The sequence below is a fragment of the Eschrichtius robustus genome, chromosome 20 (assembly GCF_028021215.1).
Source record: "Eschrichtius robustus isolate mEscRob2 chromosome 20, mEscRob2.pri, whole genome shotgun sequence".
Classification (NCBI taxonomy): domain Eukaryota; kingdom Metazoa; phylum Chordata; class Mammalia; order Artiodactyla; family Eschrichtiidae; genus Eschrichtius; species Eschrichtius robustus.
The window spans coordinates 1,430,784-1,451,246 of record NC_090843.1 but is presented as its reverse complement, the minus strand read 5'-3'; the positions used below and the strand labels follow the sequence as shown (position 1 = coordinate 1,451,246).

The following is a 20,463-nucleotide window of genomic DNA, read 5'->3' as shown; positions in this document are numbered from 1 at the left end:
CTGCTTCCCGGGGTTGCAGCCACCGAGACCCCCGCTACTCTCCCCTCTGCCCCCGCCCCTTCCCTCCCCTCCTCCAGGGCTAACGCTAAAGGCCCCTATTCTGCCCGCTGATTAAAAAAGGTCCTTCGATCCCACCCCGGCTTCTTGCTTGAAGCCTGTTGAACTGCAAGGACGCAAACCACCAGCCTGTCCCAGGAGAGTCACGTCTGAAAACTGCTGTCCCGCTCGGCCAGGCCCACTCGAGCCCCTTCCCAGGACATGAAGCCAAGGCCTATCCCTCCCCGTCCCAGGCCAGGGAGACCCCTCAGACGCTCTCAACTCGCCCCTGCAAGCCGTCATCTTCAGCCAATAAAGGCCACTCGTGGAGGGAGGGTCACGGTCCCCTGGGGGGAGGGTAATAGCTTCTCAAAAAAAAAAAAAAAAAGTAATTGTGTCTCAGGGTTACAGTGGTTTTCTGTTTTTGTCTTTCCTCCTTAAAAAGTTTTTTTAAATTCCCCTTGGTTAGAGCTAAATTTCTTTCCTCTTTAATGAAGGCCAGCCAAGTACTTTCATAGGCGATAAGGCTAAACCCAGTGAAACAGCTGCATTTAGTCAAGGGTCTGGGTTTCTGGCGTTCCCGGCTGGGCTAAGGCATCGGGGTGACCGCCCAGCTCGAGGGGGTCAGCGGCGCAGACGCTCTGGCGTGAGGCGGGGCAGAGTCCCGGGGGGCCCGATGAGCGCTGGGGGAGGGGCTCTGCGCACAGGAGACCCTGGGCAGCGGGGGGAGGTCTTTCCAAATGAGAGGCTCCGATGCCTACACCACGCCAGGCAGGCCTCGGGCCCCGCACGGGGGCTCTCCCGGCCCCTCTGAGCAGGGACACGCAGCGAGTGACCCCGTTCCTGACTCCTCCCCAGCCCTGCCCCGCCCCCCCCCCCGGACTTCAAAGGCACTGTGCTGCCCTCAGCTTCTCTTCCACTGCGACCTGCTTTGTGTGGCAAACTCTGCTTCCTTCTGCCATCTGGCACGTCTGCAGGGGCTGCTCTGAAGCTCTGCCACGTTGAGATTGCTCAGCGCAGCCCAGGCCCCCGCTCCCCGCCCCGTCCTCGCTGGGCTTCGGATGGCGGGCGGCCGGGCGGCGGTGAGGGGTGCGAGTGCTGCAGTGCCCCCCGACCCGGCGGGCACAGGGTTCAGCTCCGGCCCGGGGAGCGGGTCAAGCCGCGTAAGGCGGCTGGGAAGGGCTGCGGCCTGATCCAATCAGCAAAGGATCTGCGAGCCGCCCGTTTGTGCGCGTCTGTGTGCATGAGAGGGGAGGCCGGGGCTTCAAAGCCAGGCTTGCTGAGTGTGCCTTAGAGAAAACTCAGAGCCAGATGGGGCTGGAGTGGCTGCGTGTGGAGCCGTCCCTGCAGCCTCTGCTCTGCGCCCCTCGGCCCTGCTCCCCTGAAGGTCACCTGCGGTTCCACTCAAAGTCCAGCCGAGCCAAAGCTGAGATCAAAATGAATCCCTGGAGGGGCACACTTGTGTAATTAGTTTCACCTTGTGTCTGTTCAAGATAAAAAAAGAAGAAGAAGAAGAAGGAGCCAGGCCCGTTCCCCAGTTCCCTGGTTCATTTCCAGAACTGTCTCTGCCCGGGTGTAAAAGGGAAAGATCTCAGCCCAGCTCCAGGCCCCGCTGTCGGTCACCTGCAGGGTCCCGGCCCTGAGCCCCGTCCCTTCCCTGCAAACAGAGTCAGTCTGGGCCGCTGCCCAAATCAGCCCCTCCCCGCCCACCGGCCCGGGTGGAAGTGGCTGCTCTGGAAGGGCTGGGGTACCACGGGCCCCGGGGGTGGGCTTGCCGGGGGTCCAGAGCCGGCGTGCGCCCAGCAGGTGGTGAAGTGTGTTAGAGCTCTCCGCGCCATCCCTGCTTGGGGCAGCAGCAGGGGTGCACCTTCTGGGCCCAGGCTGTCTCCTCTCTAACCTCCCACCTCTCCTGTCCCAGCCCTGCACACGGCACCCGGGACACAGCGGGATGGAACCCACGGGTTCCCTTGGGACGGAGGCCGCCGAGAAGGGGCAGGTGGGACTCTGGTCATCACCTGCCCCACGTTGAGGGGAAAGTGACCGAGAGACGCCCAGGGCCAGCCCCCGGCTCCTGAATCCCCTCCAGGGTCCGGCAGGCCAGGGTGGGCATCTGGACCGTGTAGAGGGAAGAGGAAGCCCGGAGGGAGGGCGGGTTCCCGTCCCGAGGCCCCAGCAGGAGGGGCGGCCAGCCCTGACCCCGCCCCTCCCCAGTGCCCACCCACAGGTCCTGCCCTTCCTCTGTTACAGGCAACCCTGCCCCACGTGACTTGGGGCACGGAGGCTGAGGGAAGAGGGCGCTGCCACAGTGCAGGCAGTGGTCTCTGCCTGTCCCTGAGCCTTCGGTGAGGACGGCCTCTCCCAGACGTGCCAGGAGGGCAGCCTTTCAGCCTCCTCATCAGGCAGTCTCTCCGTCTGTCTGTTCTCTCCCTAGCTTTCCCCTACACCCCTCGCCCCTTTCAGGCAGAGCCTGCACGAGACGGCCCCAGCCCAGCTCTCCTTCTGGCAAAGCCAGCCGACCCCTTGCTCCTAACCCTAACCCTCAGTCTTGTCCACCTGGTTAAAAAAAAAGCCCACCCAGGTGCCCACAGAGCCCTCCCTGCCGCCGCTGCTGCCGTGTCATCTTGGGGAGGGGTGAGGGGACAGCGTCAGTGAGACAGAGAGAAGCATCGCGCAGCCCCTCCAGTGGCCCCTCCAGGTCTGGCCTGGCCAGGAAGCGACCCTGGCTCTTGCTTCTGAGCAAACCAAGTCCGGAGCAGAAAGAAGCCGTGGGACGCTTACCTATAATTTCCCTTTTTGCTGAGCTGCTCTTTGAAGTGGCCCAGGGTCAGGCTCTGAGCCTTCAGCATCCTCCGGTACGGGATTTCCTCCCCGCAGAAAAAGTAGGTGACGACCAGCTCGCTGGCCTGGAGAGCGTGCACCCCTGCCAGCTTCTTTGGCTCTTTGTGACTGAAAATAAGATGGAAAAGCAACAAGTCCTGCATTTGAAGGCAGCAAGCACGTGTGCACATACATGCACGTACACACCCAGGGGCGCTGCAAACACTGTCTCCAGAGATAAAGTCGGGCTGGAGCTGTACACCACAAGGGTGCGGGTCCCGTATCACAGAGGCAGCCATTGCTGGTGGACACACGGTCCTCCCTCAGGTCATCTGTGTGGGGCACACAGGAAGGGACCATCTCCTTCCATCCAATGGGAGAACAGAGTAATGTCCATCAGGGGGGCACCAATGGGGTGCTTGCCAAGGAAGATGAGAAAGAAGAGACCCACCCAGAGCCACAGGGACACTCGCTCTGACCAGCGTCTGCTGTAGGGACAAACCCAGGAGTGGCATGAGCCCGGAAAGCCAGAGCCCACTGGTGGGGGGTGGGGTCAGCCCTCAGTCATCTCAACTTCTGAGTTTTTGTGGAGTGGCTTAAAAAAAAAAAAAAAAAAAGATGCAGGCCCGGATAGCTGGTCAACTTAAGGTCCACCAATTGTTAACAGGATGGAGGTCTTCTCACTTCCAACACTGTTCATTGCTCACAATGAAGACACTAACACAAAAAACTTTAATGATTTAGGCCCCTTTAGATCTCTGCAACCTAACACTTTTTCAACGCACCACCCTGGAGTGAAACGAAGGCTGGCTTCCCTGCCCAGTTTACAAGAGTGTAGGTTTAGGACGGGAATCGTGGGACCAGTGGGGAAGATGTGCTGCTCCCCCAGCAAAACAGCAAAGATGGTCCCCTCTCTGTGTCTGCAGCGGTGGAGAAGCATCCTCCGGCTCAGTGTGACACAAAGATGGTTTACCAACTCGCTAACTTTCTGGGCTAGTGGGGACAACTTTTCCCTCCGGCTTTGGGGTCCCTCTACCCATCAGCTAAAGGCTTCCCGTCTGAGCTTGAGTCCAGGAACCCTGAGCCATCCACCACTTCAGGAAGGAACACTTGTGTACAAGTCACGATGCGTTTCTCGGTACAGGTGGGGTTTTCCGAGATCCTAATTTACGGCAACATCTGAGTTTACTGTTCCTTGTCGCTAACATAAAAACGAAGGTGATTTTATAGACTAAAAAAAAGGTTTCAAAAACCACAGCCCCCGATAGAGAATACCCTGAAAGCGTAAAGTCTCCGGGCGGATCTCCGCAACACCAGGTAAAGATACTCACTCTTCCGAAGCCAGGCTTGGGCTGGAGAAGGGCGTGGCTCCTGGCGGACCGGTGGCCGAGTGGTGCCTGTCCCTCTGCTGACTGGCCGCGCAGCACCTGAGGACACCAAGGACTTAGAAGCCTGCCGTCCCCACGGCCAATGGGAAGCGGACAGAGAGCTGCTCTCCCCGGCCTCTGACTTCCATCCCCGCCGAGACCCAACCAAGGCCTTGTGTTGGCAGCAGCCCCTGGAGACCTGGCAGAGCTGTGCTAAGCCGCCCAGGAGCCCAGCACTGGACACTGCAGCCCAGGCAGAGGGCTGAAGGTTCTAGAAGCCCCATGGGTCACAGCTCCTCGTAAGCTCACCTCCCCAGCCTTAACCCGTCAGGACCTTCCTAAGGGAACGGGCGCTGTGGGGGATTCCTCCTCCTAGGACTCGCCAGGTCCGGGTTAGCCCTTCGGAACGACTGGAGCTCAGGGGGGCCGTCCCTAGAGGCCGGCAAGGGGACCCGCCACGGGCCGCCCCGTCCACTCACCGCTGCTTCGGGGGCTTGGACACCTCCGCCAGCCGGCGGCAGGCCTCCTCCAGCTGCGCCAGGGTGTTGGGTGGGGTCAGGGGAGGCACCGCAGGGTCCTGGGTGAACGGGTGGGTGCGGGGGGCGGTGCGGGGGTGCCCGTTGCCACCCGCCCACAGGTGGTGACGGCCGGCTGGGGACGCTCGGGTACACTCCAAGGGGTAGGCCCGCTTGGTGCTTTGGGCACTGAAGGGGCAAGGGCGAGAGAGAGCCGGGGGGAGAAATGGGATTAGGGGGCCGGAAAGCGCGACTTCAGGAGACATCACAGAGACAAGGGGGGAAAAAAACGCGACGGTAACACGGCTGGGCACGTGGCCCCAGCGCGGCACTCCTGCGGGCCGCCCAGTCGGACGCTTACGACTAGCAGGGCAGGAGCTGCCGGCCGCGGTCACGCTCGCCGCGGCGCAGAGGGCCACCCCCACACACACCCCGCCCCGGGCGGCGAGCCGGCCGTGTTCACCTGTGCGGCTTGGGCTTGCCCGGCCGCTCGCTCTCCAGCACCCACTGCCATACGTCCTGCGCCCGGTCTCCCTCCTCCCCGGGTGGCTGCAGCGGCCCCGCTCCGCCGGGGGCCCCTCCTTCCCGGGCTGGCCCGGCCGGGCCCGGCTCCGAGCCTCTCCCGCTCCGTCGGGGTGGGACGGCGCCTCGGCCGCGGCCGCTGCGGGGAACGAGGAGCGCATCCATCCCGGGGACCCCGGCCGCCTCCGCCTCCCACTCCGGGGCCCCTCCAGGCGGGCGGGCAAGGGACACCTGCTACCCAGTCCCATGCCCCGCCCGCCCAGCCGCCCTCCCTGCGACCCAGCGCCCGCGACCCCCGACCCTCCGACCACGGGACACCTACCCAGCCTGCGCGGCGGCCGCGGGCTCCGGCGCCCCGGGGTGGCTCTTGCACTTGGCGCAGCAGGGGTAGTCGGCGCCCCCGGGGATGGGGACGGGGCAGGGGCAGCGCGCGCGCTGGGCGGCCTCGGCCTCCACCTCCTCCCGGGTCCGGGGGCCGGCGTGGTGGTGGATGTAGTGGTGGTGGACGTGCTTCGTCGTCTGCCTGCTCACGGAGCCCCGGGCCCCGAGGAGGGGGCAGCCGGCCGGGGTGGGGGCGGCGGGGAGCAGCGGGCCCCCGGGGGGCGGGGGCGCGCGGTGCTGCAGGAGATGGCGGCGGCGGTGCGGGTCCGGGGAGCGCGCGCGGGGGCTGTAGCGGCCCACGCCCGGGGACTGGCCGCCGGGGGTCTTGAGGACCCTGGAGAGGTGGTCGTCCAGGATGCTCTGCGGGTCCTCCTCGTAGCTGCCCGACGGCAGGAGGGAGAGCGGGTGCTGGGCGGGCCCCGCCTCCCGGGCGCTCAGCGCCAGCTCGGAGCCCTCCTTCTCCTCGTCCTGGAAGGGAAGGCAGCGGTCGGGGGGCGCCGGGGTCAGCAGGAGGCCTCCCCCACCCCGGGCAGGGGGCGGGGCGGCACCCACCTCTCGGATCTGCTGCAGGCGCTCCTCCAGGCTGTGCCGCGTCTCCAGCTCCAGCTTCAGCTTCTCCAGCCGGGAGATGAGCTCGGCCGCGAAGGCGGCGGGCTCCACGGGGGTCATCTCCTTGGGCAGGCGGTGGGTTCTCTGCGGGGCGCGGGGAGGACGCGGGGCGGACGCAGTCAGGGGACTGCCCGGGCCCGGGGACGGGCACCGCGGCGCGTCCACGGCCGCGCGGAGAGTGGGCGGCGCGGGGCCCGGGCTGCTCGGGCGCTTTATGCGCGGGGGCCGCGGCCTCATGGAGAGCCATGGTCCCGGCAGCGCGCGCCCCGGGCAGGAGCAGTTGGTCGCACTGCGAGGGGCCCCGCTTGCTCTCCCTCTGGAGTACAACCAGCCCATCAGCCGCTACTCTGAACTAGAAAATCTTCAAAGACTGTTGTCAAACATCAAAAAAAAAAAAAAAAAAAGGCAGCTCTCTGTGATGGGGAGGGGAGAGAGCCCACCTCAAGGAATAAAAAGTAGAGCCTAAACAGAAAGGGAGCTGGAAATGTAAAAAATAAGATTGGAAGGGAGGTGGGCGGGGGGAGGAAAAAGGGAAAAAAGGGGGAGGGGGGAAAAAAAGAGGAGTCACAGGGCCCAGATCAGACGCAGCGGTAATGTCTCTCCTGGCCGCACACTGTGCACCTTTGAGGTGGCGTTGTCTACCGCTGCCCCGGACCCCCTCGTGTTCCCCGCCCCTCCTCCTGTCTCTTTGTACAGAAAACGAAGCAAGCTGCTGCCGGCCAATAGCAGAACTGCTGCGCTCAGCTGCCTGAAGCGGATCTACTGAGGGAAAAGGGCACATCTCCAAACCGGGTATGGAATATAAACAGGCACGAGCACGCCGGCCAACGCAGCCAACAGAGAGGACCCCCGCGGCCGGCTTTCTGTCCCCCTCCCGTCGTCTGGTACCCGCAGCCCCAGCCCCTCATGGTTCTGCCTCCTACCCCTCGTTTGCCTCCTGCTTTGGCCATTTTCTTTGGGAGGGGGCGGGATGGGGGCAGCAGAGAGCCAACCTGCAGAGGCCAGCATCTCCCCACCCGAGCCGCAGATGATAAAACGATCGCACACCCCAGGACAGAATCACGTAATTCACAATCCTGGGGGGCCGTACAGCTTTCCTTAAACACACATACCTCCCCCCAGCGCCCCAGCCAAGTCAAAAAAAAAATATATATATATATATACATATATATATATACACACACACACATATATGTATATATCATCGATACTGCTGTATGGGTGGGGGGGATGTTATTGAGGAGGGGATGCTGGAGGTCCCCAGAAAAGCAAACTTAGTAGGCTAATTTTAAGCCTACTAAAATTTAAGTCTGCCCTGGACCGTCCGAGGGGCTTCAGAGAGAAGTCGCAACACTCCGCACACTAATGCAACGTGGGATTAGCAATTCGATGTGTCCACTTCCGACATGTGACATCACCGACGGACAAATCGCATTCTCTCAAGCTGGCAGGAAGGACTCTAAGCAGAGGTGCTGCTCTAAGCTGGGCACTCTCTTCCCCTCCCTAAGGAGCAGCTGGACCTCAGGGCATCGCAAGAAGCACAGCTCCTGAGACGTAGATGGGGCAGCTCTCTATGTGCGGGGGCCACGGGCTGGCTGCCCCCCGGGACTTGGAAATCGTAGGGGAGGACCCGGAGAAGCCCTCCACGCCACGCTGGCCTCTCATCTCAATCGCAGGAAGGAGCTGCTCAAGGGACGCTCAGACACTTATTGGGGGCAGATTCAACAAGCAGGCACTAAGCCACATTCTGGGGTTGGAAACAGACAAGAGGGACAGCCGACCTCCAGGGCTTCGGAGGAGAAATGGCCGAGCACAGAGATGAACGGTGACTGAAACGACAGAGCCACGCGGGCAACACAAGGAGAACGTCCCAGGACGTAACCCTCAGGAGGCAGATCCCTCCAGCCTCCTCATTCTCTCTCTCTTTCCTTCCTTCAGTCGACCAGCAAGTGTTCAGGGAGCACCCACGACGTGCCAGGCACGGTTCTCGCCTCTGTGGTGGGATGGACTTAACGGGATAGCCCAACACAAAGCGCCGGTTCCCTCCCACCCTTCGCTGCTTCGCTTCTTTCTCATGGAGTTTTCTTTTTTGAATCGAGGAAACGGAAGAGGCCGACTAGGGCGTCGTGGGCACCCCTGCTCTGGGTTACACCCCGGTGAACCGCAGATCGCCCCTTGCGTGGCCCTCCCCTGCCCTCCCTTCCCCCAGGTCCCAGGCGCCGGCCCCCAGCCCCCCACTCTTCCTCCCAGAAAAGAGCCGCCGACCGTACTCACCGGGAAATGAGGTAGGCACACCTGGCCGTTGGCCTTCACGCTGCGATGCATTTCTCTCTGGAGCTGTTTCTTACTCCCCCCGAGGTAAGGAGGGATTCCATCTCTAAGGGAAAGGAAAGGGCAGAACCCACCGGCTCACGAGGAGGCCTTAGCGCACGGGCCGACTCACGCGCGCTCCTGAGACCCCACCAACAGACGGGGCCGCGCACCTCCTGGGGCTGGGAGTGCCCCCCGTCCCCGGGCGCTGTGGCCGTCCTTGCAGGGAAAGTCAACCCAAGGCCCAACCGCCACACGTCCTGCCCCTCAAGCCTCTCTGGAAACGGCTCCCACTCGGATGCAGGAGTATCAACCTGGGAAGAGCTCGTGTCTCAGCTCTTGTCTTAGAACTGGGCCCACCGCAGAGTGAAGGTCCCCCTATTTTACAGGTGCCCCAAGCAGGAGACTAAGACCCCTTTGGTCCCTCCGACAGTCTGTTACCACGGCAATCAGGGACCAGACCCACAGGAGACTAGGCCAGGCACTGGGGGAGGTGTGCGCTATCCTCCAGCAGCCAACCTCCCAGTCATTCCCAAGTGTCTCCTTTTATCAGTCCCCGGCAGGCATCTTTGGGCTCCTTCCTTCCCTCAGCTCCAAACCCTACTACCCCCAACCAATGGATTCCCAGATCCGTGACCAATGTGGGTATAAAGAGAAAGCCCCTACTCCGTGGTATTCTGTGCAATTCATGCAAATATTTGAGTACCTACTATGTGCCAGACCTTGTTCTAAGGCTCCGGGCAAGAGAGCAGCGAAGGAAGGGGATAAAAATGCAGACGACTGCCCTGAGGAAGCTTGTGCTCTAACGGAGTGGAACAGGTAATAAGCAAAAATTAAAAAGCAAGATCTGGGGCTTCCCTGGTGGCGCAGTGGTTGAGAATCCGCCTGCCAATGCAGGGGACGCGGGTTCGAGCCCTGGTCTGGGAAGATCCCACATGCCACGGAGCGACTGGGCCCGTGAGCCACAATTACTGAGCCTGCGCGTCTGGAGCCTGTGCTCCGCAACAAGAGAGGCCGCGATAGTGAGAGGCCCGCGCACCGCGATGAAGAGTGGCCCCCACTTGCCGCAACTAGAGAAAGCCCTCGCACAGAAACAAAGATCCAACACAGCCATAAGTAAATAAAATTTTTTTTTTAAAAAAGCAAGATCTATGGTGAGTTAGAAGGTGGTAAGCACTATGATGAAACACACGGCAGGAGACGGGGAGTGAGGACAGCGGGGGCATGGAGCTGCACTTTAAAAGGGTGGCGGTGGTCACTGAAATCCTCTCCATGAAGGTGATTTCTGAGCAAAGACCAGAGGGCAGAAGGGGCCCTTATGTTCTTCTTCATCACTATATTTTTAAAAAGCAAATGGAAGAAGTTTAAAAACAACTCTACCACCACCACCTCCACTCCAGCTAGTCTGCACTAAAAACAGGACCTGGAGTTGCTATGATTTTTTTTTAAACTTTTGTTCTTGAAAGCAGTCGGACGGTCAAGGTGTGATTATTTTCCCATTGCTGTTCCTTCCAGAAGCCACTTATTTACAAAAGCCTCAGGGTTCAAACATTTCCATACTGAATCATCCTTCGAGGCTATAAATGTTGAAATTAGCTGTTTGGCTATTTCCCTTTCCCTGGTGTTTTGTTCATCAACGGGTGGCTGGCTCATTAGCAGTGGGTGACAATCAGCTGCGCCTAAAAATGCCAGGAGCAGCCTGGGCCAACTGGTCGACCTCCAGCTCCTCCGTATGGCTGCGGATTCCGGAAGGCTGCTGACCTGGGCAGGAGAAAAGGGCCGCCGCCTCAGGGATGCAACACAGATACAGATGAACTGACCTGTGAGCCAAACCTTGGAAAAGAAGCACACAAAATCCGATCGTACTGAGGGTACAGGCGGAGAAGACAGGTCAACATAAAGCAAGGACTTGCTCACGCGTGTGAGTCCTGTCCCAGGGAAAGGCTGAGGGGGGTCAGACAGCAAGCACTGTGGCAATGGTCAGCCCGTTGACCAGCGAGGTCAAGTCTCCTAGGCAGCCTCCTACTCGCTAAGGCCTGGGACGGGACTGGGCCCATGAAGGCCAAGTAGGAGAAAAGGTTCTAAGTCCAGAAACTTCCGGAACCACCTGGAGCTTCGTTACCAAAAAACTTTTCACCCCAGGATCACTCACAAGATGTGGGCCTGTCGCAAGCAGGCCTGGCTTGACCAGCAACTAAGGGCCATGCCCGCCGACTCCAACCCAAGGCTGCCGGCCCCCCATGGACTGAGTGATGAATAATCCAACTGCACCCTCACAAAAACCCTAAATCACCCCATTTTATGGATGACCAGAGATGCTCCAAAGCGCTCCTGGAATCAGTCAGTAGGTCAGACCCAGGCTTCTAATCCAAGCCACCGGCGGGCTCCAGAACAGGCATCCTTAACTCAAACACATACAGTCCAGGCCCAGCTGGAGGAGCCAAGCTTCCCAATGGTCTGAATGCAGGGGGCACCATTTCCTAAGCCCCACGGGGTCACCTGACATTCTGAAGGGGTGAATGGGGGGTTTGGGGAACATCCTGGAAAGTCCTCCTGACCACTTAGGGCTCGCTGGCTATGGGGCATGCCGGCCCCCCACCTCCCACCTTAAATCCCTTGTGGGGTGTGGGTAACGGTGGGGAACCAACAGACTGGGTCTCACAATGGTCTGCGCAACAACTTCTGCTGCCCCAGGGCTGCAAGACAAGGTCCATGTCCCAACCAGCAACTCTTCCGGGGCCGTAATAAGAGGATGGCTCTGCTCCAGGCCTCTCCCAGACAATCCTGGGGGTGGGAGTCAAGCACCCCGTGGATCCCACCGTGACACACACGGGGCTGCACGAGTCCCAGGAGGCCCCCGCCCGTCCCCTCCAAGACTCTGACCTTGAGTGTCCCCCAGAAGCCTTTGCTCCTCCCCCTTGCCTCCCAAGATGAAACGAGCGGTAAGGCTTTCACACCTCGCGCTCTGTCTCCGTATAAAGCAGGAGAAAGAAAAGTTAACTGGGGGAGGCAGAGGGAGCAGGTCCCTAGCCACCTGAAGCCAAGAGGAACAAATGCGTTTTTAAACCACTCCTCCAACCAAGAACGTGCATGCCCGCCACAGCCAGGGCAGGTGAAGGGTCCAGCTGCAGGCAAGGAAACGCGAGACCAGCACAGGAAAGGGAGACCGACTTGCAAAGGCTCAGAGGCTCGACAGGCACCTTCGAGGAAATGTGCCTTTAATCCCACCCCACCCCCCTGACCCTCCAGCCAAGAATCTTCTTCCAAAACAGCCCCTCATTCCAGAAGGGGGCCTCTCTTCTTTTCATCCAGGCTCTGAAAGCCTGTGATCGGTTTCCTGGCTTCTCAGGACCACGAGCTGACCCGTGCCTGCGTCTCGGTCCCCGGACGGCCTCCTTTAATTGTAAACATTTTAGCTAACGCGCCCGCTGCCAGGCCAGCTGTTCTGGGGAGCGCTGGTTTTGAAGTGTGGACTCCACTTAGTCGCCATTTAAGCCGAGCCCATTAGTTTAGCCTTTTGACTCGGCCGTGCCCGGCCTGACCTGAATGTCGCCTTCCGGTGGCTTTGAAATAGCGGGTTCACGTACACACGCGTCCACTCGCATGTTCGTTTGGCCGCCACTCCGAAGGCGGCCTCTGATCACAGCCAACATCAAAAGGCCGGTTCGTAAGATAAGGCACTATTTGAAGTTCGCTCAGATGCTTTCCCCGGGGTCCAAAGTAAACCCATAAATAAGATATAAGGAAATAAAAATAAATATTATAAAATAACCTGGGCCACCCTCTGTGTGAAAGGCGACAAGAAGGTCTCGGGCTGATTTTGTGACACCCTCAGCAGAAGCACCCTCCGGATCGAGCGGATGCAGATTTCAGGAGCAGCTCCGCGCAGAGAGAGAGGTCAGGGCGCCGCCTCCATGCTGTCCTCCTAGCTTCCACTTCCTAACAGAGGCCACACCTGGGCACCAGGAACCTGCTGCTTCTGATGTTTCTAGCGTGCCCCCCCCCCCCCCCGCGCCACTGCAATCCTCCTACAGCCCCCGCAGTCTTTCTGCCCAAGGGCTGGGGTTGAGGACTTGGCTGGGAGTCTAACTCTCCAAAAAAAAAAAAAAAATTAAAAAAGCCATTTCTTCTGAGAATGTAGGTTTCAGAGCAACGGGCTCGTCAGAGAGCCTTCTCAGAGGCCTTGTACAAAGACTCAACTCCCCAGCCATCTTAGACGGGGCTTTCTGTGTAGCGGGGAACCAGAAGTCGGCAGCGGGCCCTGGACTCGCCAAGGACAAGGCCCCCCGGCCCAGCTTCGCCCGGGCCTCGTGCAAAGGCCCTGGGCCTTAACTGCTTCCCTGGCAAGTGAGACGACTGCTTGTGTCCGATGAACTCCATCCTTCTGGAGTCTACAGATGGCGGCCCGTGACCCCCGCGCCTCCCGCCCCCCGCCCAGCTGCGCCCCTTCCCCAGCCCCCAGCAGGGCAGCCAGCCCCGCTGCCCGGCCTCTGTGCCCACGAGAAATGGCCAGGGCTCCTTTCATGCCTTACGGGGCGCTCCTATTCACTAGCGCCAGGAGGTTTCAAAGGGGCCTGCTGCCCTCTCGTCCCGCGAAGCTTCCCTGACGGACGGACAACGGGCCGAAAGCGACTCAGTTCAGCTTCGCGTCCCCCCCGCGCTCCATCGCTCGCTCGGGCTCTGCTCTGCGCCAGGCCCCAAACTGGCCGAGCTGAAGAGGGCTCTAATCCCGGCCCAGGACCCCGGGGGGTCTGCCCGACGGGCCAGCCGGCCAGAAAGCACCTCGCCCGGCCCGGGCTTTCAGCGCCTGCCAAGCCTGCGGGCCCGCCTGCGCCCCGTCGGAGTGGCTCTTGTGCCGAGACCCCTTTCCCACGCTGATGGGAAACGCGGGCCTGGCGGCACCAACATGCCCACGTGGGGTCTGGCTGCGCCGGCTGCATCCAGTAAGCTGCCCTAGAGGTTGGGAGGAGGACCAGAGGCCCCCCAGCGCTGGCGTCAGAAGACGGGCTCCAGCACACGAGCCCCAGGTCCCCAGGAACCCTCCCCCACCCCTTGGGGTCCTGGTTTACTCATCCCCAGCCCGAGGCAGCTGCGCCGAGGGAAGGGCTGGCCACGCCCTGAGGTTCTGCCACCTGGGACCCAGGGGTACCCGCTGTGCCCTGGAGAGAAAGCCGCCGAATGAGAGATTTGCCCTCTGTCTCGATTACCAACACGGACCCTCCCGGCCCACACGCCGACCCCTGCCGCCCAGGACAGCTGACTTCTCTGATCCCGGAACGCGGCTTCCCCGTGCGGTGAGGGCCTTAAGCCCACGAACGCTCTAGCTAAAGGCGGGAAGGGCGGGCGAGGGCTTTCAAGTCATCTCTCGATAGAACCGAGGGTTTTTCTTCCAGGCATAAAAGGGGGTAAAAAAAAGACGGGTGAAGGCAGAGGGTGCAGGGGGGAAGTCCAAACTTGCTCCTCCCTCCCCCTCCCCGTTAAAAAGGAAAGCTGTGTGGTCACCAATAAATAAAACTAAAAGAGACTCAAGGTAGCTCAAAGGTCTCATTATCAACTACTGGGCCTAACATGCACGCGGGGCCGGTGGGAGCAGGCCAAGGGCAGGGGCCTGTCTGGCCCGGATCTGAGCTCTGTCTCTGACAGGAGTAGTTATGGGAGCGCTGGGCATTCCTCCCTCATCTGTAAAAGTCACAAGCGTCGGCCAACCTTTCTGACTGGGTCCTGTGAGGCTCAACCGGGTATGGGGACTACACCCAAGTTATCTCATCCTGAACCCAGAATCACACGTCCGTGACGGGGAGCAGGAGGCCAGCCAAAAATAACCTTGAAGAAAACTAAACAGAAGCCTCCTAGTCTAAAGGAAACTACCCTTGGCTAAGGAGAGTCGCTCGATGCCCTCGTTCAAGTCCAACTCACTCTTATTTTACATATAACGCTGACTACCACGTCATCCAAACACTAGTTAAAAGCTAGAGGAATGCTGCTGCTGGAAGCAAGTGCACACGAGCAAAAAAACGACAGCAGGCAGAATGACAGAGAGAAGAAAGAAGAACTATCTTAAAAAGGGGGGTGAGGCATCAATATCTCTAGGGGCAGAAAGCCTCATACAATTTCGAATTCTGTGAGATGATATTACAATGTAGAATGAAAACAGACCTTGGGATTAAATTATTTGAATCAAGAAACAAACTATGCCTTGTCTAATACTATTCAATAAAGACAGAGCAAAAACACATTGTTTTAAGAAATACATCCACCAAAGGATAATATTTTTCAAGTACAGTAACTTAAAGAGTTCAGTCGATATGGAAAACTTACCTCTGTGGAAGCCCTCATTTCTTCACTTTGGATGAAAGATGTGTTCCCTCCCTCCATTTTCACTCATGCCAAATTGCTATTCTTTTATTAAACTGGAACTTTTCACCTTAAACATCTCCCTCCTTTCACTAACAGGGGAATCTGAGGTAACACAATAAAAGCCACCAGGAAAATCAACCGTCAAGTCCCAAACCAACCCCCAAACCAACCCGTCAACTTTCCTTTCAACTGGTTCCACACCGCAGGCCAAGCAACAGATCACTGGCCAATGGAAACCAGATCATTTCAAACAAACTGGAAGAAGAGCCGGTCCCGTTTTGGGAAGCAAGCTAGAAGGAACAAACTCGACATAAGCGTGCCAGAACTTACAACGGCTCCACGGGCCTGCCTTGCAAAACGGTTCCCTTAGCAGAAGATCCTCCTCCAAGATGTTTGTAGAAAAGCCTCCAAAGACCACTTTTAGGAACGGTGCTTCTCAGCTGGGTGCTGGCAGACGTGCCCCTGGGGAGTCTCGCCCAAGCCCAGGCTCCACCTCCTCCGAGCCTCCTGAATCAGAATCTCCAAAGTTGGCAGGAGACGGGGACGCCTGGTCCACCTCCTCGCCCCACTCCCACCCACCTGAGGCTCACAGAGGGTCACTGTTCTCCATCCACAGAGGTCACCACTGCATGACCTCAAATGACCTCCAACTCAAAGCATGACCCTGCACCATGGCCTGCTGACCGCCATCAGACCACCCTGATGGCTTGGATTGCATCCAGAAATGCCAGCCGTCCATCTGCAAAAGAGCTGAGGTCAGAAACTGCTTTGGAGAAAACCCCCACTTAGGGGCAGAGCCCCGGCTGCAGAGGGAAGACGCCCGCCGACACCAGATGAGCTGGGTGACGGCCGCTTGAGCACATCCGTGAGGCAGCCTGGCACGCAGTGTCCTGGAGGGAACCCTGGCTTTCTGATCCCACCATCACTGAGCCCCCAGACACATACCCTTCCCACGCCACCCCACCTCCCCACCTGCGGGCTCTGCAGAGGGACACCTGGATTCAAGACCCTCTCCTGCCCACCGGGAAGGCAGGCGCAATGATAACCGGAAGAGGGGCTTTTAAACTCAGGGAATCTGTGGATATTCACCTTAACCTCCTACCTTAGCTTGGCTTTCTTCTGTGAAGGTACCATTCGACCCCCTTTCAAAGCTCTGAGCGTCACTCCACCCAGGCGACCGCGGGAGCCTCCTGAGCCAGACCAGGGCCACCCCTGCGGCCTACTCCCCTCCCATCCAACAAACGTCCACGCGGACACAGGTGGGATTGGCAAAGCCGGGCGAGGACTCTGCCCCATGGCCTGGCGGGTCACACTGCCAGCCGTGTACGCGGTGGGGAAACCAGCATATACTTACACGCTACTGTCCGTCATGGACATGGAATCGTCGGTCAGCGCGTCACTGGATATCTCGCTGTCGTTGGCGCTGGCGGCTGGCGCGAAGACGCAGCCGGAACCCACGTGGTACGGATTCACCGGATCGCTCCTCCTGAAGGGCCACAGCACCGCATCACCGACTCTCGCCCAAAGCCCAGGGAACCGGGGGGCCCCAGGACAGCCCCACGACGTGTTCCAGGCCAGCCTGCTGCCCAGGGCCGGGTGCTCCTCTGGGCAGAAAGCAGGGGCCACAGAGGGGCCTGCTGAGCCGCAGCTCTGCCAGGGGACAGGGGACCCCAGGGCATCTTACAGAGTTCTCAAGAGTCACCTGGAGGGGGGACCCTGCTCTTGGAGGGGGGGCTAGGGAATGACCGATGGGGTGGAGTGTCCTCCCTCCCCGTGCCCCCCCCCCAGGCCTGTATGGGGAGAAGACAACATGCGGGCCCCGGGACACCGAAACTTCCACACTCCCCGCCCGGGCTCCACTGGCGGAGATCTGAGAGGCAAACAACTAGCGGCTGGGCCTGGCGAGCGGACAGACGGACAGACAGGAGAGTTCAGGACGAGATCTGGGGCTTCCGTCCTGCCCCGAGCTGGGCCTCGGCCCACAGCCAGGCTGCCCCCACCCCAGGGCCGCCGAGGGCCACCGGAGGGAGAGGAGGAGCACAGCTGTTTCCAAGGAAGGTCCAGGCCCTGCTCCGGGGCCTCCGCCCCCTGTTCTGCCCCCCCGACCTCCTCCCAGAAACGCCAGTGTGCCGGCCCAGCCGGGCTGTGTTCCTCCTGTGTCACCTGCTGTGTCACCGCGAGGGCCTCAGTGCAGGAGGGAAGGGAGAGGGAGGACCCGCCGTGGCCGGTGGGCTGCAGGAAGGGCCCTCGTCTGCAAAGACCCAGGCCCACTCTGCCGGGGCCGCCGAGTCCAACTAAGGGAACTCACTCCATCAGGCTGCAGCCGCCGGTCTGTAAAGATGGCCTTGGGGTTGGCGGATGAAAGGGGCCCCTGAAAGGTGCCGGCACCTCCTGCCCGGGCTCACCGAGCCCCAACCCTTTCGTGAGGTGCCCAGCCCCGGTCTCTGGTCTCCTGGCACCCATGGCCTGGCAGGCGGGTCCCTGTAACGGGGGTTGGGCAGGGGTACCAGGAGGAAGGCAGACGCAGAGCACAGGCCCACGAAGAGGCACCCCTTACACACGTCATCTCATCCAGTCCCCACAGCCCCCTGGGGGAGGAGCGCGTGTGTCCATTTGACAGATGTGCCCCGGTGGCCCCGCAAGCACAGCAGCCCTGGATGTCAGAGCTGGAGGCAGCGGGTGTGGGATGGATTCATGCGGCTCCCATTCAGCCCCTCTCTCTGCCTCTGTTCAGAGACCAGCCTCGACGTTTCAGAAAGCTCTCGCATAAGAGGCACGATGAGTGACCTGGAAGAGGAAGTCCTGGCCCTGCAGTGTCGGAGGGGCCGGGCCGGGTGGGAGCAGATGTGAGGACCAGGGATGGGAGAAGCAGCGGACAGTCCTCCCCGGCCTGGGGCAGGAGGGCGTCAAGCTGGCTGTGGGGGGGGGGGGGCCTGGGGCTTCCCCAGTGGCACGAGGGGTCCAGGGGGACCACCAGGCTGCACTGAAGTGGCCGTGGGATGGGCAGGGAGCCGCTGCACAGTTTGGCGGGAGGGAGGGCGACAGGGCTGGAAAAGGGGGGAGAACGGCTCGGGCGGCTGTCCTCAGGGGGCCTGCCCTCTAGCTGCAGTGACAAAACAAACAAGAGTGACACTCAGAGGTGTACGAGTTGAGAGCCTTGAGAGCCGGGAGGAGCGACTTAGGGCTCGCTGTGGGCGGGGCCTGGTTTGCTCCCTGCTGCACCTCCCCCGGCCCACGGCAGGGCCTCGAGGACTGTCTGCTGCCCGATCGTCTTCACGACCCCCCAGGGAGGTAACGGGCCCCAAGCGGGGGCCAAAAGCCTCGTCGGAGGTCACCCGCTGGAGGCCCGGCCGCGTGGAACCCACCTCCGGCCACCTGGAGGAGCTGATGGCAGCAGGGACCCCGAGTCTGTTGGTCTGAGCTAGGCCGGAACGTCAAGCCAGATCTCAGGGATGTGGCGTGGTGGAGAAGTGACCAGAAAGTGCAAACGAGGAACATGGCGCTTGAACCCATTGAACATCACGGCCCAGCGACCTTGACCCGTCACCTGGACACTCTGGCCATTGAATACCATGGGCCAGTGACCTTGACCTTGTCACCTGGGCACTCTGGCCCCCCCTCCGCCCCCAGGATTTTCTACGATGAGGCAGTGAGGCTGGTGAGATCTTCCATGACATAGAACTGGTCCCGTCCTCAGTGTGGGATTTCCAGACACCAGGGCAAGAGAGAGAGAAGGATGGAGACAACCAAGGAGAGGCAGTTGGTTTTTCTGGAGAAGAGAGATGAGGGATGATTTAGTGAAGACAGTCTCCCAGCTGATAAGGAGGAGGGTGGCTCTGGGTGGTACTGCCACTGAAGGTGGAACAAGAGGAAACGGCTTACAAGCCAGAAAGAAGAAATCACTTCTCCATGGCCAGGGCAGACCCAAGGAGCGGGTGAGGGCAGGTCACGGGGTCGCCCAAGGCTTTAAAATGGCCCAAAGCCCGCAGCTGCCTAAACAGGCTGCTGCCTCAAAGCAGGATGGAGAAGCTGATGGGCTTCAGGAACCAAGTAACGCAGAAATCAAGAGGCCGAGGGCTGGGGCCGGCTTGGCTCCCGGCCAGCTGGGTGACCCCAGGTGTCACAGCCTCTGTGGACACAGGGCTCCACTAAAACAACGTGCAGTTCAAACACGGCCACCTGCACGGGGTCCGTATGTTCTCCGAACGGCCCAACGAGGGCACTGTTTACGGGGGTGGCATAGGAACGCTCCAAAAAACCACCCGCCGACAAAAGCAAGACTTCTTGGGTGGCACTGATCATGACAATTACATATCGTCAGGGCGTTTCCACGGTGAAGGCCTGTCCCGTGTACGAGACAACAAGCTCCACGAGGGCAGGGACAGGTTTGTCTTCCCCATCTGGGTCTCCCCAGCTGCAGGCAGCGTGGGGCTCGTGGCAGAAGCTCAAAGCTTTGCCCACTCTCCTTCTTTAAGGACCTAGGACCGAGCGGGTTGCTGAGGGGTGTTTTCGCCTAAGAGGCATAGCATGGAGATCAAAAGAGCCAACATGGCCTTAAACAGCCTTCACACACTCTTTCCATCCCTTCAGTGTTGCTATCTTTGTGGTATTAACACATTAACAGTGCCCCAAGTGTGAGGGTTGTAACTCAGCCTCTACAGGGAGAAAATGACTCAACAGAAACCCCTCCCGCCCCAGCAGAAAAAGGCACCTCGCTCAAATCCCACGTGTGGACAGAGTTCTGTGCTCCCGGTCAGACACACGGGTCCCAAAATAAACTCGCCTCCCTCCCTTCCAAAATAGAGGGCTACTGTGTGACCAGTAATTAAAAATGGAATATATTGCTCTTAGCTCAGTTGCCTGCAATAAAGTATTGGGATTTTCCTACCATCATAACAAGACAAGGCAGAGGAAGGTGGCAGGCCTGTGGGGAGAGACAGAGACTCAATTTTTTAAGAACTCAGAACTTCGTCAAAATCATCACGTAATTTCAAGAAAATGAATTAGAGCCGCTTTCTTGTGATCGCTTTAAAAGAAAAAAAAAAAGAAAAAAAAAAGAAGGGAAGAAACTCAACCACACTACAGTAATTGTACCCAGATGCTTTGAGTATTTCTTCAGGACTGTTGTGCTCCCAGTTGCTGCAAGGGTTTTAAGTTCCTCTGGAGAGTAAAGGCCTATGTACAGATTTTGCACTGGGCATCCATCCACAGACCTGGTTTGCAATTTCAATATGCAAAGGACTTTCAGCTGTCAGGTAGCAGAGGCTCCTGGGACCTTAAGGGAAGGGAAATGTCGGCTCCTCCTCTCCCCCCACCACCATTCTTATCTCTTATCTCGATGAGATGCTGCAGGCCCCCGCCTGCTCCCCAGACACCAGGGCAAAGCCCATACAGAGAGCACAATAGACGTGACCTTTGGGACCCCCTTCTGGGTCCCCTCTCAAAACAATGCAACTTAAAAAGTATTGGCTTCTAAGGCTGTGTGCTCTTCTTTTCCAAAGCCCTCTGACACTTTACTCACAAAGTCACTGCCCAGAAGGCGATGATCG

At 59.6% G+C, this 20,463-nt stretch overlaps 1 protein-coding gene across 6 annotated transcripts in view; it reads right to left on the bottom strand.

Moving 5' to 3' along the window:
• Positions 1-20,463, bottom strand: part of AXIN2 (axin 2) — a 30,284-nt gene that overhangs the window by 1,745 nt on the left and 8,076 nt on the right. For 4 of the 6 annotated variants that reach the window (XM_068529555.1, XM_068529554.1, XM_068529553.1 and 1 more), the window contains exons 3-10: positions 16,269-16,400; positions 8,522-8,624; positions 6,191-6,331; positions 5,580-6,106; positions 5,199-5,396; positions 4,700-4,924; positions 4,185-4,280; positions 2,815-2,982 (exon numbers count right to left, since the gene is read on the bottom strand). In XM_068529555.1, coding sequence (XP_068385656.1) covers positions 2,815-2,982; positions 4,185-4,280; positions 4,700-4,924; positions 5,199-5,396; positions 5,580-6,106; positions 6,191-6,331; positions 8,522-8,624; positions 16,269-16,400 — 1,590 coding nt within the window. Of the gene's footprint in view, positions 1-907; positions 1,521-2,814; positions 2,983-4,184; positions 4,281-4,699; positions 4,925-5,198; positions 5,397-5,579; positions 6,107-6,190; positions 6,332-8,521; positions 8,625-16,268; positions 16,401-20,463 lie in introns of those variants that run through there. The other 2 variants (XM_068529557.1, XM_068529558.1) reach the window with 2 other exon arrangements.